This window comes from Lepus europaeus, chromosome 3 (genome assembly GCF_033115175.1).
Source record: "Lepus europaeus isolate LE1 chromosome 3, mLepTim1.pri, whole genome shotgun sequence".
Lineage (NCBI taxonomy): Eukaryota > Metazoa > Chordata > Mammalia > Lagomorpha > Leporidae > Lepus > Lepus europaeus.
This window is the reverse complement of record NC_084829.1, coordinates 57,070,488-57,086,289: the sequence shown is the minus strand read 5'-3', so window position 1 is coordinate 57,086,289 and position 15,802 is coordinate 57,070,488. Positions and strand designations below refer to the sequence as shown.

General features: G+C 41.5%; 1 protein-coding gene across 1 annotated transcript in view; it reads left to right on the top strand.

Moving 5' to 3' along the window:
• LOC133755991 (dystonin-like) overlaps positions 1 to 15,802 on the top strand; it is a 492,822-nt gene that overhangs the window by 360,864 nt on the left and 116,156 nt on the right. The window contains 5 exon segments of the mRNA XM_062186300.1: positions 6,658 to 6,781; positions 15,449 to 15,504; positions 15,506 to 15,577; positions 15,579 to 15,605; positions 15,607 to 15,660. Of these exon segments, the coding sequence (XP_062042284.1) occupies positions 6,658 to 6,781; positions 15,449 to 15,504; positions 15,506 to 15,577; positions 15,579 to 15,605; positions 15,607 to 15,660 (333 nt within the window).

Genomic DNA, 15,802 nt, shown 5'->3' with positions numbered 1-15,802 from the left:
AAGGGGCCAGATTACTTAGACTAATGATGGCAACTGGTCTCTCCGGTGGTGTCAAGTCAGGAAACTTTCACAAACTGGACAAGTGCCTGCAGCTTTAGAGATGAAGGCCAGAATTTTACAGAAGTCCCTGTTGCAGATGCTTCTTTCATGTTTCATTTACTTTTATTAAAATCATTTCAGAATAATTTAAGGTGCACATTTGAATATATCAATTTGAAGTTTTGTTCCAAAATAGTACTATAACCACCACTAACACTTAACTATGACCTGATACATGTAATAATTAAAAACTGTTAACCTTTTTGAACACAGTTTTGGAGAATCAAGGCATGGGCTAATTTGGAGAGAAGAAATAATGATGTATCTACTTTTTTGTAATCCATTTCTAAGTTTTAAGATGGAAGGCACAGCCATATTTGGTATTGGATGTTTTTCTAGAACCACAATAATTTTTACATATGTTTATTCATTCAGTGAACATTTTTGAAGTGGACCCATTGTTTGGTTTTACAAAAACACAGAGATGTTAAAACCCTATTTCTGTCCTCGGGGAACTCATACTTTGAAAAAAATTTGAGGATGGGAGAAGCTGTTCTTAATTTTTTAACATTATTTAGAAGATATAAATAAACATGTGATATAAATATGTTGTTCCTATGGTCTAGACTTCAGTCTGTTTATAGAGTAAGTCCATGTCTCAAGGGATTTCTGTCACTTTTTAAAACTAAATCTCTAAGAGAATTCCCCAAATAGAGCTACTTTGTTGTGCATTTTTTTTCTGCTTAAAAAACCTGCAGGATCTGGTATTCAGAACACAAACCCCATGTTAGCCATAGTTTGGTGGGTTTTCAGCGTATACAGAGACCACCCATGTGTCCTCATAATTTCTTGTATCATAAAAAACTAATTGATATTTTAGCCATAACCCTTAGGTATTTATCTTAAAACAATAATAAATACTGAAACAGAAGAGGAACTTTTTAGGTCTTATACCCTTGATTATTTATTCATTCATTCTAGAAACTTTTATCAGGTGGTGGCTATGTGCCAAGCACTAGACTGAACACTATTAATGGAAGATTGAATAGAATGAGTTCCTGGTTCTCAAGAAATTTACAGTTTGATGGAAGACATGAACTTCCATCAAATTAAGAAACTCTCACTGGATAATTGTGGAAGTTCTTAGGGGAAAGTGCTGAACTAGGGGTGTGAGGAAAGAGGAAAGGCTTCCCAGCTGAATATAAAGGAACAAGCAAGAGCTAGGTTCAGGATTACGAGGGTATAGGTATGCGAAAAGATTAGTATGTAGAGATATGAAGGCTTTGGGTCTAGCGTGAACAGATGGCTCAGATGGCTGTGTCATTGGACTTTGTGGGACAGAAAGTGAACAAAGGTGGGACTGAGGACAGCATGGGCTGTCTTTTATCAGTAACATGAGTGAGGGATTGTCTTGAAGTAATCCAGAAATACAGAGCAAAAGTCTGATTATTTAAAATACGTATGTTAGATATATATATATATATATATACATATATAATATATATATTGTATATAGTAAATATATACAATATATAGAAATCCATATATCTATTAAGCAGGTAAAATTGTCAGGGCTTGGTGCTTGATTTGTATGAGGAAGAGATTGAGAGGACAGACTGCAGTGGGAGCATCAGGTTTTCTACTTGGGTAATGAGGTGTAGCCTCAGGAGGAAGTACTGGTGTAGGGAACGAGATGATGGGCTCAGATTTAGTGTGCTTTTAAGTTCTAAGGTGATTGTTTACACCCAGATGGAAACATTCAAGAAGCAGTTGGAAACTTGGGCCCTTGGCCAGGCATGAGTTCATCTACAGTTGGATGTATGGAACTTGGAAATTTGAATGCAAGACTGGAAGAGGAGCTCAAGTACCTTAAGTGAAATTGAAGCCAAGCGTAGGGCCTCTGTGGCCAGCCAGGCCACTGGGGCAGAGATCTGTCAGGGGTGTTGAGATTGCAGGGCCAGACTTCGGGAAGACTTAGCTGTGGTCTGCCCCTCTTCTCCTCCTTCCCACTGCATCTGCTTACTCAGAGATCCACAGGGACCTCCATTCAGGAAGTTCAAGAAGGCATTACTCTTTTGGTTTACATTGTCATTTCTAAACTAATAAGAAATTGCTAACCTTTTGCAACATCTTTCTTACCTTGAAGCTGGGGGAATGTATTTGTTCCTTTTTCATTACTATAAGAAAAACCTAACACCGATGGACTGTATTAAAAAAAAAAAAAAAGCAGGTTTACTTATCTCACACTTCTGGAGACTGAAAGTCCAGGCAGCAAGGTGCTGCCTCTGCAAAGGTGCCATTGACTGCATCACTTTGTGGCAGATGTCATCATGGGAGTGCACATTAGAGAGGGAGAGAGCAGGTGGGGAGACAGGAGCTGGAGAGAGGAGAGCCCCTTTCATAATAACTCACTCTGTGAGAAGCTAGAGTCCCTGGAGAATGACCTTAATCCCTTCTTGGGGCACTCAGGCAATGACCTAATGACCTCACTTCTTAAAGCCCCCACCCCCCTTTTAAAGTTTATTTATTTATTTATTTGAAAGGTAGAGTTACAGACAGAAAGGGAGAGACAGTGAGAAAGATCTTCCTTCTGCTGGTGTACTCCCTAAATGACCGCAATGGCCAATGCTGGGCTGATTCAAAGCCATGAGATTTTTCTGGGTCTCTCATGTGGGTGCAGGGGCCCAAGGACTTGGGCCATCTTCTACTGCTTTCCTAGGCCATAGCAGAGAGCTGGATCAGAAGAGGTGCAGCCGGTACAAGAAACGGTGCCCATATGGGATGCGGGCAGAGGCTTAGCCCACTGTGCCACGATGCCAGCTACCACTCCCCCTCTTAACATGAACCTGTGAAGGTCACACTTGAACCATACCCAAACCATAAGGATAGAATTATTTGGCACTCATTTCTTCCTCTGTGATCACATTATTTTCTGTCTCCTCTTCCATTCCTTTTTTTTTTTTTTTTTTTGATAGGCATAATTAGTGAGAGAGAGAGACAGAGGGAAAAGTCTTTTTTTTTTCTGTTTACTTTGTTTGTTTTTTATTTCATAAATGTGAATTTACAAAGTGCAACTTTGTATTGTTGTGGCTTCCCCCCCCACCTCCCTCCCTCCTGTGGCCCTCCCCTCTCCCTCTCCCATCCCGCCCTTTATCGAGTTTCATTTTCAATTACCTTCATATACTGAAGATCAACTTAGTATACACTAAGCAAGGATTTCAACAGTCTGCATTCACACAACCGCACAAGGTATAGGGTATTGTTCGCTTAGTAGTGTTTTTAAGTTTCATAGTAAAACACATTAAGGACAGAGATCCTACGTGGGGAGCATGTACCCAGTGACTCCCGTTGTTGATTTAACAATTGGCACTCTTATTTATGATGTCAGCAATCACCCGAGACTCTTGCTATGAGCTGTTTAGGCTATGGAAGTCCCTTGAGTTCACCGACTTTGAACTTGTTTAGTCAAGGCCATTTCACAGTGGAGGTTCCTTCCTCCCTTCAGAGAAAGGTGCCTCTCTCCTTGATGGCCTATTCCTTCTGCTGGGGTCTTGTTTACCAGGGAGAGGGAAAGGTCTTCTTTCCGTTGGTTCACTCCCCAAATGGCCGCCACGACTGGCGCGCTGCGCTGATCTGAAGCCAGGAGCCAGATGCCTCTTCCTGGTCTCCCATGTGGGTGCAGGGCCCAAGCACTTGGGCCATCCTCCACTGCCTTCCCGGGCCACAGCAGAGAGCTGGCCTGGAAGAGGAGCAACCAGGACAGAACCAGCGCCCCATATGGGACTAGAACCCAGGGTGCCAGCGCTGCAGGCGGAGGATTAGCCTAGTAAGCTGTGGCGCAGGCTTCCTTTCCCATTCCTTTGACTACAAGAATCTTCCCTGAGCCTTTACCATGCCCTTCTCTGGTGTTGCTGTGGTTTGGCCTTTAGCGGTTGCATCAGGTGTCCTTCCTGACAGTTCTTCCTATGTAGTTCCGGCTTGTGTTTAGAGACTCCTCCTTATGAAGGTTCCAGAAGCACCCTGAAGTCATGAATTTGAGAATGGCAGCTACTTTCCACTGAAATTTATTCTTACTTTTGTTCACAAACTCTGTTACTTACCTAGGCTCAAAAACTGGATGCTTCTTATCTCATCCTTTGTTCCTACTATGTTGAGCAGTACTAATAAAACATTCTGTGGAGCTGGCACTGTGGCACAGTGGCACAGTGGGTTAACACCTTGGCCTGAAATGCTGGCATCCCATATAGGTGCCGATTTGAGACCCAGCTGCTCCAGTTCCGATCCAGCTCTCTGCTGTGGCCTGGGAAAGCAGTAGAAGATGGCCCAAGTCCTTGGGCCCTTGCACCCGTGTGGGAGACCTGGAGGAAGCTCCTGGCTCCTGGCTTCGGATTGGCACGGCTCCAGGCATTGTGGCCAATTCGGGAGTGAACCATCGGATGAAACACCTCTCTCTCTCTCTCTGCCTCTCCTCTCTCTGTGTAACTCTGACTTTCAAGTAAAATAAATAAATCTTTAAAAAATAAATAAATAAAATAAAACATTCTGAGATGATGGAAACGTTCTGTAATTGCTGTGGCCAATATGGTGGCCACTAGTCATACCTGGCCACTAAGTGCTGGAAATGTGGCTTATGCAGCTGAGGAATTGAATTTGTAATTTTGTCTGATTCTAATTTATTTAAAATAAATTTAAAAACCACAGGTAGTTAGTGGCTACTGTCTTGCACAATGCAGCTTTAGTAACATTAGCAAGTCCTTTGTATGCTTTCCAGCTCTGCAACCAATCCCACTTTCTCAGCCCAGACAGAGTAGTAAAACTGCCCTGGTCCTCAGCCCTCAGTGTTCCTCACTGCATTTTCACTTCCGGTGTCTCTGATTCATTTCTGTCTCATTAAATTTTTCCCTTGCAGGGTCACAAATTTAGCCTTCCTGTTGTTCAGCCCTGAGGATGTTCCTACTCAACCCTTTACTCAAATGATTTGAATAACTACCCATTGTTTTTTAAAAAATTTTAAATATTTATTAATTTATTTATTTGAAAGGCAGAGTTACAGAGAGGGAGAAAGAGAGAGAGATTGTCCATCCTCTGGTTCACTCCCCAGATGTCTGCAGGGGCTGGGGCTGGACCAGGCGAAAGCCAGGAGCCAAGAGCTTCTTTCTGGTCTCTCATGTGGGTTCAGGGGCCCCAGTACTTAGACCATCTTCTACTGTTTTCCTGGGGCCATGAGCAGAGAGCTGGATGGCAAGTGGAGCAGCCAAGACACTAACCACCCATAGAGGATGCCGGCATCACAGGCTGTTGTCTCACCTGCTACACCATAATGCTAGCCCCATAACACCCCATTTCTACAGGACAAAATGTAAACCATTAGCTTAACATTATTGGTCTTCCAGCCCTATTTCTGTATATCCACCCATGCACATTCTCAAACTGGACAGGCCTCCCCGCTTCTCCTGTGATTTCTCTATCCGCATCTTTGTGCCTTGTATTTGTCCTGCTGGGAAATGTTTTCTCTCTCCATTTGTACATGTCCAAATCCACACTTTATTCAGGCCCCGACTCAGTGTCAGCACCACAGAGGAGGCCCTCATTTCCCTCTTTTCATGTCAACTTCCAGCAATTTTTCTTACCTTCAGGATTTATTACTTTCTCTGCCTTCGACTCTAAGATCCTTGTGGGTAAGCTTTGTGTCTGCTTTACTTTTCTATTTTCACAAAATGCAGCAAACCTTTTTGAATTTGTTAGATGTTCAGTAATTTTGTTGAATTAACTGAAGTAAATAGGAATAGATACTGATTCAGGATCTAATGATATGGAAGTCTTTGATTGTCTCCTTACTTACAGTCAGAAATAGTCCCAAAGGTGTTTTTTGTTGTTGTTGAGTTTTTCTTTTGTTGTTGTTTGAGGCTTTTGTTGTTATTATCATTGTTTTTTTTTTTTAAGAGATTTATTTGTTTATTTGAAAGGCAGAGTTAGAGAGAGAGAGAGACAGAGAGAGATTTTTCCATCTGCTGGTTCACTCCCTAAATGGCTCAACAGTCAGGGTTGGGCCAGGCTGAAGCCAGGAGCCAGGAGCTTCTTCCAGGTCTCCCACATGGGTGCAGGGGCCCAAGCACTTGGGCCATATTCCAATGCTTTCCCAGGTGCATTAGCAGAGAGCTGGATCAGAAGTGGAGCAGCTGTCACTAGAACCAGCGCCTGTATGGGATACTGGCACTGCAGGCTGCAGCTTTAATCTGCTGTGCCACAGCATCAGCCCCTGTTGCTGCTGTTGTTTTGATGTTAGGGGGATAGTGCACAAAATCTAGAAATGGGGTTATGGGGGAGTAGAAGCTAAAGTAAGAGGGTAAGTCAGGAACCAGGCAAATTATTGTCAACAAGTGCTCTAGGGTTTATTTCCAGATTGAATTTGTATTCTCTAGACTTCTTGATTCTTTTGCTAATGTTGCTTTGTAACTAGCATTATTCTGAGAACTCTGGGTAAGTGTACAAGGATGAGAGTTTTTATGATGGAAAATTTACTCTGTCCAATGTATCTTATTGTAAATAATTATTTTCATATTTTAAACATATTATTTATTCCTCTGCAGTGTAATTGAAAAGCTTTTATTCCTACAGGCTCTGCAAGGACAGATATCAAGTCAGCAGGTGGCTGTAGAAAAACTGAAGAAAACGGCTGAAGTGCTGTTGGATGCCAGGGGGTCGTTACTTCCAGCCAAGAATGATATCCAGAAAACACTGGGTAAGATATTCATTGTTTTGTTTCCTGTCTCACTGGTAAATTCTAAATAAAGGTCTTTTAATAGATATGGAAAAAACACTCACAAGAATGTATTGCATTATTTGTCATCCTTATCTCTGACCTGTAATGTTGAATCTGGGGGAAGGTATGCCTTCTTTGGCAGGTGTACTGGAACCTTAGTGGGGAGCTGTGTAGCTTGGAAAGAGCATATTTATATTTAGAATGTATACTGAGAAAACTTTATATTGTCTACCACAAAGAATAGGACACTGTAAAATCTACTTGGTTGATGGGACAGGGCAGAGCTAGACTTCCAATTTAGGGCCAAAATAGACTGTGAGTATCCTTATCAACAGTGGGAGTAAGAGTTCAAGAACTTAAGAGGTGTGTTTTAAAGCAGTGTTCTCACGTCTCTGTGAGCTAGGGGTCTCACAGGGGTACAGTTACCCCAGTTCTGCAGGGAAACTAGACACTTGTATACAGTTATAATAGTGTTTTTGTGCCTTCTTGCATTAGATAAACACATTTCTTAAGAGAAAGGGCTATTGTACAGTGGAACTTCAAAAAGTTCATGGAAAAGTAAAATTAAAAGATAATGTTGGTGCAAACAATATTTTGAAACCCATGCATAGTTTTTTCCTAATACATTTTCCATGAGCTTTCTGAAGACCTTTCATGTTATCTTTGTGTCTACCTACAGTGTTTTTATTAAATGTACAGTGGCTTACTAACCAGCTAAATGTTGTTTACTGTCTTTAATACATTTTTTGGTTTTTACTTTGCTGTTTTTCATAATATTTAACATGTGGGTTGAAATTATTATATATTTCTGTGTAGTCATGTGTGAAATAAAAAAAAAACTTTTATAACAGATGCCTAAACATATGTTTCTCCCCAAATAGAGCATGAATTAAAATCTGAGTAGAAATTTTATATGAAGAGAGGAATATAAGTTCATTCGTCTATAACCACTCTGTGGAAGGGAAGTCCTTTACATTCTGATACACATCCAAGCCTTATTGACCATGAACCCCGTTAATAAGTAATTTTCTGTTTATAATATTTATAAGTTACACATCCATATTAATAGATTATTATACGTATTATAATTCCAGGCACATAGCAATATAGAATTTTTAAGTTTAAGATGCAGTTATGAATGGAAGTTCTGACATTTTGTTCCTCTGTCCCAGTGAGTTACCTTGCACATCCACGTTGAAGATCACTGCTGTAAAGACTCAGGCATGATGATTTGAAGGCGATAAAAAGAAAACTTACTTATTTGTATTTCTATTATTTGAAGAGGCATTTTGACATGTCCTTTTTTTTTTTTTTTTTTTTTTTGACAGGCAGAGTGGACAGTGAGAGAGAGAGAGAGAGAGAAAGGTCTTCCTTTTTGCCGTTGGTTCACCCTCCAATGGCCGCCGCGGCCGGCGCACCGCGCTGTTCCGATGGCAGGAACCAGGTGCTTCTCCTGGTCTCCTATGGGTTGTAGGGCCCAGGCACTTGGGCCATCCTCCACTGTACTCCCGGACCATAGCAGAGAGCTGGCCTGGAAGAGGGGCAACCAGGACAGAATCCGGGGCCCCGACCAGGACTAGAACCCAGTGTGCCGGCGCCGCAGGTGGAGGATTAGACTATTGAGCTGTGGCGCCAGCCCTCTTATTTTTTTTTTTTTTTTTGAAGATTTAGTTATTTATTTGAAAGTCAGAGAAAGAAAGAGAGGTCTTCCATCCTCTGGTTCACTCCCCAGTTGGCCACAACTGCCAGAGCTGTGCCGATCTGAGGAAGCCAGAAGCCAGGAGCCAGGAGCTTCTTCCGAATCTCCAATGCGGGTGCAGGGACCCAAGGACTTGGGCCATCTTCTACTGCTTTCCCAGGCCACAGCAGAGAGCTTGATCAGAAGTGGAGCAGCTGGGTCTTGAAGTGGCGCCCATGTGGGATGCCGGCACCGCAAGTGGAGACTTTGCCCACTATGCCACAGCGCTGGCCCTGACATTTCCCCATTGTTAAGTGTACATAGTTTGATTTTGAGTTCTTTAAAATTCATGTTATATTAATATTTTCAAAATTCTTGCTGGCACAATTTTTTTAAATTTATTTATTTATTTAATTTAATGAATATAAATTTCCAAAGTACAGCTTATGGATTACAATGGCTTCCCCCCCCCCCCATAATTTCCCTCCCCCCTGCAACCCTCCCCTTTCCCACTCGCTCTCCCCTTCCATTCACATCAAGATTCATTTTCAATTCTCTTTATATACAGAAAATCAGTTTAGTATATATAAAGATTTCAACAATTTGCCCTCACATAGCAACACAAAGTGAAAAAATACTGTTGGAGTACTAGTTATAGCATTAAATAACAGCTGGCACAATTTCTTAGAAATGTATGCAGCTGTATTTCAGATATAGAGGAGTTTCTTGAAAATCCAACTCCTCAGAAAAAAGAAAAGGAACATACATTCTTGTAGCAGATTTCATTTTGCACTTTTTCTAGAATACTTTTTAGTTACTAAAATAAAAAAGTCACTAATGAGAATATTTGATCGCTAAGAAGTACAAAGCTGACAATCTTAGTTTAGGCTACTATAACAAAAAGGTGTAGCCTGCATGGCTTAAACAGTAAGCAGTAATTTCTCCTAGTTCTGGAGGCTAGAGGCTCAGAGTCCAGATACCAGTGTGGACAGGGCCCTCTTCCTGATTGATAAATGGCCACCTTCTTGCTGTGTCCTTACCTGGGAGAGAGTAGCAGAGAAAGATCATCTTTCTCATTGCTCTTCTTGTGATCGCTCTAACCACATTCATGAGAGCTTCACCCTTACTGCGTGCTCTGAGAGGAAACACTTAGACCATGCTCACACCTCGCTCAGCCCAGTGTAGAATGCTTCTGTCACCAGATCTGTGAGGTTTTGTTTGCCTGTACAACAAGCACTTCTCCAGTGGATGTGCCCACCTCATATGCTGTCATTCAGTTCCGTTCTGACTCTGTCTCCCTAGAGAGAACATCAGATCCCAGAGTTCAAGGGCTCAGTTCCCTCAACCCCCACTTAAGGTGCTAGTCACAGGTTCTGGCTTGTGACTTGTACTTCTGTGCAACTGGCTAAACAGTGATGTTTCCATCACCCCAATCCTTGAGTACATTTAACATTGAAATTACGAAGGATACAGATGAAATAGATGCTTAGGGTGAAGTGTGGAAAAAGATGTGTGGAACTTGCATACCCATTCCCTGCGTGCCATTCTCCAGAAATTTTCATGTGTTCACCTCTCCAAAAGCTCCCCAGCCCTTCTTAAAAATTTTTAACTAATATAACGAGAACAGATTTCATGTCTTTCATAGGCACAGTTCCAAAAAGACGCCATACTTCCCTCCCTCCCTCCTTTCTCCCTTACTCAATCCCACTCCTTCTTTCCTTCTCTTTTTTTTCTTAAAATTTATTTATTTATCTGAAAGTCAGAGTTACACAGAGAGAGGAGAGAGAAGGAGAGAGAGAGAGAGAGAGAGAGAGAGAGAGAGAGGTGTTTCATCCGATGGTTCACTCCCGAATTGGCCACAATGGCTGGAGCTGTGCTGATCTGAAGCCAGGAGCCAGGAGCTTCCTCCAGGTCTCCCACACAGGTGCAGGGGCCTGAGGATTTGGGCCATCTTCTAGTGCTTTCCCAGGCCACAGCAGAGAGCTGGATCGGAACTGGAGCAGCTGGGTCTCAAATCAGCGCCCATATGGGATGCCAGTGTTTCAGGCCAGGGCGTTAACCCACTGCGCCACAGCGCCGGCCCCTCCTTCTCTTTAATTCTTACAAAAACATGCTTTCAATCCATTCTATAATCACAGGCTTAATGCATCACTAACAGTAGTATTCAACAAGTAAAAAGTAGGAAGACCACAGTTCCACAAGAGTATAAACAAGGGCTAAAAATAAAACCAAAAAAACAAAACAAACAAAAAAAAAACCAAATCACAAGATGTTCATTCATTCCTAAACATTTTTTTTTTTGTATTTTGTATTAACTAACACATATCAGAAAACACAAGATTAGTCTTTTTGGGATTGGCTTATTTCACTAAGTATAATGGTTTCCAGTTGCATCCATTTTGTTGCAAACAGCAGGATTTTGTTCTTTTTTGTGGCTGAGTAGTATTCCATAGGGTATACACATCACAATATCTTTATCCAGTCATCAGTTAATGGGCATCTGGGTTGATTCCATATGGATGCTTCATTTTATAGGCATGATTGATTGTATCATGGCCTGTTGTTATCAACTCAGCCTTCAGTCTCCCTTTCCTGGGCATCAGGAGCTGGGACTGAAAACTTCAACTCTCTAATCACATGGTTTGTTCCCCTGGCAAGCAGCCCCTATCCTGAAGCTATCCAGGAGCCCACCACAGGTCACCTCATTAGAAAAGACATTCCTGTCACCTAGGAAATTCCCAGGGAATTAGGAGCTGTGTTGGTCACTGTATCACTCAAGAGATTATGACAGTCTTAGGAGATCTGTATCAGGAACGTGGATCTAAAATCAAATATCAGTGCAGAAAATACTTCTAGTACCCCTGTTGATCAGAAAATTATAAGGGTTTTAGGAGCTCTGTTCCAGGAGCCCATGGTCAAAGACCAAATATATGTTTTTTTATGTTATCAACACCACACCTTCCAAAGGCCCCATCTCAAAACATGCAGTCCATAGCCAACAGTAACACTCAATGTGTTAATTATACAAAAATAGCTAACTTTGTTTGGGAGCCCACTCACCGTGGCTAAAGATATTATAGGAATTACTCACCTGTTAATGCACAGAGTTGCCCAATTGAGAAGTGGCTCACCTGCCAATCTCTTTTTTTTTCTGGGTGTAACATTTTTATTCACTTATTGCTGGCATGTTGATCAATTATATTTTGACGTACATGATAAGTCACATATGGTAGAAAATAGAATGTACTTAGATACTTAAATTTTTCACATATAAGATTTTTAAAGAAAATTTTTATTTAATAAACATAAATTTTGAAAGTACAACTTTTGGATGATAGTGGTTTTCCCCCCCATAACCACCCTCCCACCTGCAAACTATCCCATCTCCTAGTCCCTCTCCCATCCCATTCTTCATTAAGATTCATTTTTAATTATTATTTTTTTTGACAGGCAGAGTGGATAGTGAGAGAGAGAGACAGAGAGAAAGGTCTTCCTTTTTGCCGTTGGTTCACCCTCCAATGGCCGCTGCGGCCGGCGCATCGCGCTGATCCAAAGCCAGGAGCCAGGTGCTTCTCCTGGTCTCCCATGCGGGTGCAGGGCCCAAGGACTTGGGCCATCCTCCACTGCACTCCCGGGCCATAGCAGAGAGCTGGCCTGGAAGAGGAGCAACTGGGACAGAATCCAGCGCCCCAACCGGGACTAGAACCCGGTGTGCCAGCGCTGCAGGTGGAGGTTTAGCCTGTTGAGCCACGGCGCCGGCCCATTTTTAATTATCTTTATATACAGAGGATCAACTTAGTATATACTAAGTAAGGATTTCAACAGATTTCACCCACATAGTATAAGTACTGTTTGAATACTAGTTTTACCATTAATTCACATAGTACAACTCATTAAGGACAGAGATCCTACATGGGAATTAAGTGCATGCACAGTGACTCCTGTTGTTGATTTAACAATTAACACTCTTATTTATTTATTTATAGATTTTATTTTACTTATTTGAAAGACAGAGTTACAGAGAGAAGTTGAGACAGAGAGGTCTTCCATCTGCTGGTTCACTCCCCAGATGACCGTAAGGGCTAGAGCTGCACCGATCCGGAACCAGAAGCCAGGGGCTTCCCCTGGGTCCCCCATGCGGGCACAGGGGCCCAAGGGCTTGGGCCATCCTCTACTGCTATTCCTGGCCATAGTAGAGACTAGTATTGGAAGAGGAGCAGCCGGGACTAGAACCCCACCCATATGGGATGCTGGCACTTTAGGCCAGGGCTTTAACCCACTATGTCACAGTGCTGGCCCCGACACTCTTATTTATGATGTCAGTAATCACCCAAGACTCCTGTCAAGAGCTTCCAAAGCTATAGAAGCCTCTTGAGTCCACAAACTCTGGCCTTATTTAGACAAGGCCATAATCAAAGTGGAAGGTCTCTCTACCCTTCAGAGAAAGATACTTCCTTCTTTGATGGCCTGTTCTTTCCCCTGGGATCTCACTCACAGAGATCTTTCATTTAGGTTATTTTTTGCCATAGTGTTTTGGCTTTCCATGCCTGAGAAATTCTCATAGGCTTTTTAGCCAGATCTGAATGCCTTAAGGGCTGATTCTGAGGCCAGAGTGCTATTTAGGGCATTTGCCATTCTATGAGTCTGCTGTATATCCTGCTTCCTATGTTGGGTCATTCTCTCCTTTTTAATTCTATCAATTATTATTAGCAGGCACTGGTCTTATTTATGTGACCCCTTTGACAGTTAATCCTATCTTTATGATCAATTATTAACTTAAACTGATCACTTTAACTAGCAAGATGGCATTGGTACATGCCAACCTAATGGGATTTGGAGTCCCATGGCACATTTCTAGCTCTACTGTTAGGTCACCTGACAATCTCAAGCTGCAATTTCGACCATCTGCTTTTGTGACTTTTAAATTATGGATCATATTTGAATCTGCTTACAGAATCTTGGTGCTAATTGAATGCCTTCTTGTTCCCTACTCAAACATTCCTGTGGGTTTTGTTATGTTTTAGAAACAGGAGCATGATTGTCTCTTTAGATCATCTAAACTTAACCTCTCAGTGAAATTTTGTGAAATTCAGTGAAAATTTGTCAAGCTGTTTTTTTTTTACAGTGTAGTATTTGAACAATCAAAACAGAAATATTGTTTGGTTATATTATTTTCCATATAATTTCTTTTACTGAAGCATTCCATAATGTATCAAACTAAAGCACCCAGAAATAATTAAAATGCTTTTCAAATTCTTAGACAATAAGAGATCAATTAAATTCACAATTAAAAACAGATTTGTTTTGCAGAGACAAATGAGTATTAAAAACCGTTGTTCTTTGAACTCCTCATTGGTCTATAATATAGAATATAGGATGTTAAAATGTAGAGCATTGAGGCTGGCTGTGTGGTGTTGCGGGTAAGGCCGCTGCCTGCAGTGCTGGCATCTCTTATGGGTACTGGTTCAAGTCTTGGCTGCTCCACTTCTGATTCAGCTCTCTGCTGTGAGCTGAGAAAGCAGTGGAGGATGACCCAAGTCCTTGGGTTCCTGCGTCCGACTGGAAAGACCCAGCGGAAGCTCCTGGCTTCGGATTAGCCCAGCTCCGGCCATTGCGGCCAACTGGGGAGTGAACCAGCAGATGGAAAACCTCTCTCTCTCTGCCTCTCCTCTCTCTTTGTAACTCTAACTTTCAAGTAAATAAATAAATCTTTTAAAAAATTTATAGGGCATTATATTCAAGTGAAAACCAGGACAGAGGATTTGCTTAGTATCATAAATCTTCAGAATCAAAAATAGTGTGTCTCATATGAGATTGGCTAACCTATTGAGCTTATTTTCCCACTTTGTCTGCTATTCAACTTTTCTTTTGAAAAAAAAAAAAATCATTTATTTGGAACACAGAGTTACAAAGAGAGAGGGAGAACCAGAGACAGACAGATCTTTCATCTGCTGGTCCACTCCCCACGCAATGGCTGGGGCTGTACCAAACCGAAGCCAGGAGCTTGGAACTCAATTCAGGTGTCCTACGTGGGTTGCAGGGGCCCAAGTACTGCTGCTTTCCCAGCTGCATTTGTAGGGTGCTGGGTCTGAAGTGGAGAATCCAGGACTCCAACTGGCACTCCTGTGGAATGCTGGCCTTGCAGGCAGGCACAGCTTAACTCATGGAACCACAGTGCCAGCTCCTCCTGTTAAACTTTTAAATCAGTTTTCATTTGTGCATGTTATAGAAAACATAATCTCAACTTTAAGAGGATTTTCTTTGTCTGTTTTATCAATTTTTTTGCATTGCCAAATGGAATAACAGAAACTTAGCATATATTTGTGTGAGGAAGGACAGAGAAGAGAAGGGAGGGGTGGAGGAGAGGGAGAGTGCAAGAGTGAGTGTGATCATTTGTATATGTAAAGATTAATTTTGTAAACTATATTTTGTCTCCTGAGAATAGTTACAAAGGGTCCTTCAGAAAGTTCATGGAAAATGTGTATTTTGAAAAAAAATATACCTATGTGTGGATTTTGAAATTTTTTTGCACCAAAGTTAAACTTACCTTTAATTCCATTTCTCCATGAATTTACTTGGGTGCCTGTCCACCTTTTCCCCAGAGTGGTTATCAGTAAGTATAGCTAATTCCAAATGTCAGTTTGAGATCTATTACTTATTTCAGACCAATGTTCAGACCACTCTTTCATCTCTCTGGGACAATTGAAAATGTCTATGCATCCAAAAATCTCTTTTCAAATGTAGATGTTATGTTTCAGAGAATTCATTTTTTATTCTCCGCTTGGATTTCTGTTTAAGGTTATTAGATACCATTCTAATTTTGCATTATTAATTTAGCCTTTAAACTTTCTTTTCATTTTTCTAACTCTTGTGTGGCAACTTTATGATTCACCTTAGTGTATTTTTTGAAGAGGAAATGCGGCAAAGAAAGCTTTGTGGCTAACATTTCCTAATGTGTTTTGGACTAGATGACATCGTGGGGAGGTACGATGATCTGTCCAAGTCCGTTAACGAACGAAATGAAAAAGCTCCAGATAACCCTGACCCGCTCGCTGAGCGTGCAGGATGGCTTGGATGAAATGCTGGACTGGATGGCCCAGTGTGGAAAGTTCTCTCAAAGAACAAGGGTCAAGTGCCCTTAAACTCTGCTGCTCTTCAGGATATCATCAGTAAGAACATTGTAAGTAACATGTGAAAAAAGTTAAAAAAAAAAAAAGTAATCCCAGTTACAGTTAAAAAGCAAGAAACAGTTTTATAAGCTCCAAGAGCAAGTGAGTTTAGGATAGTTTTAGGCACAGAAAAAGAGATAGTTCCTGGCTGTA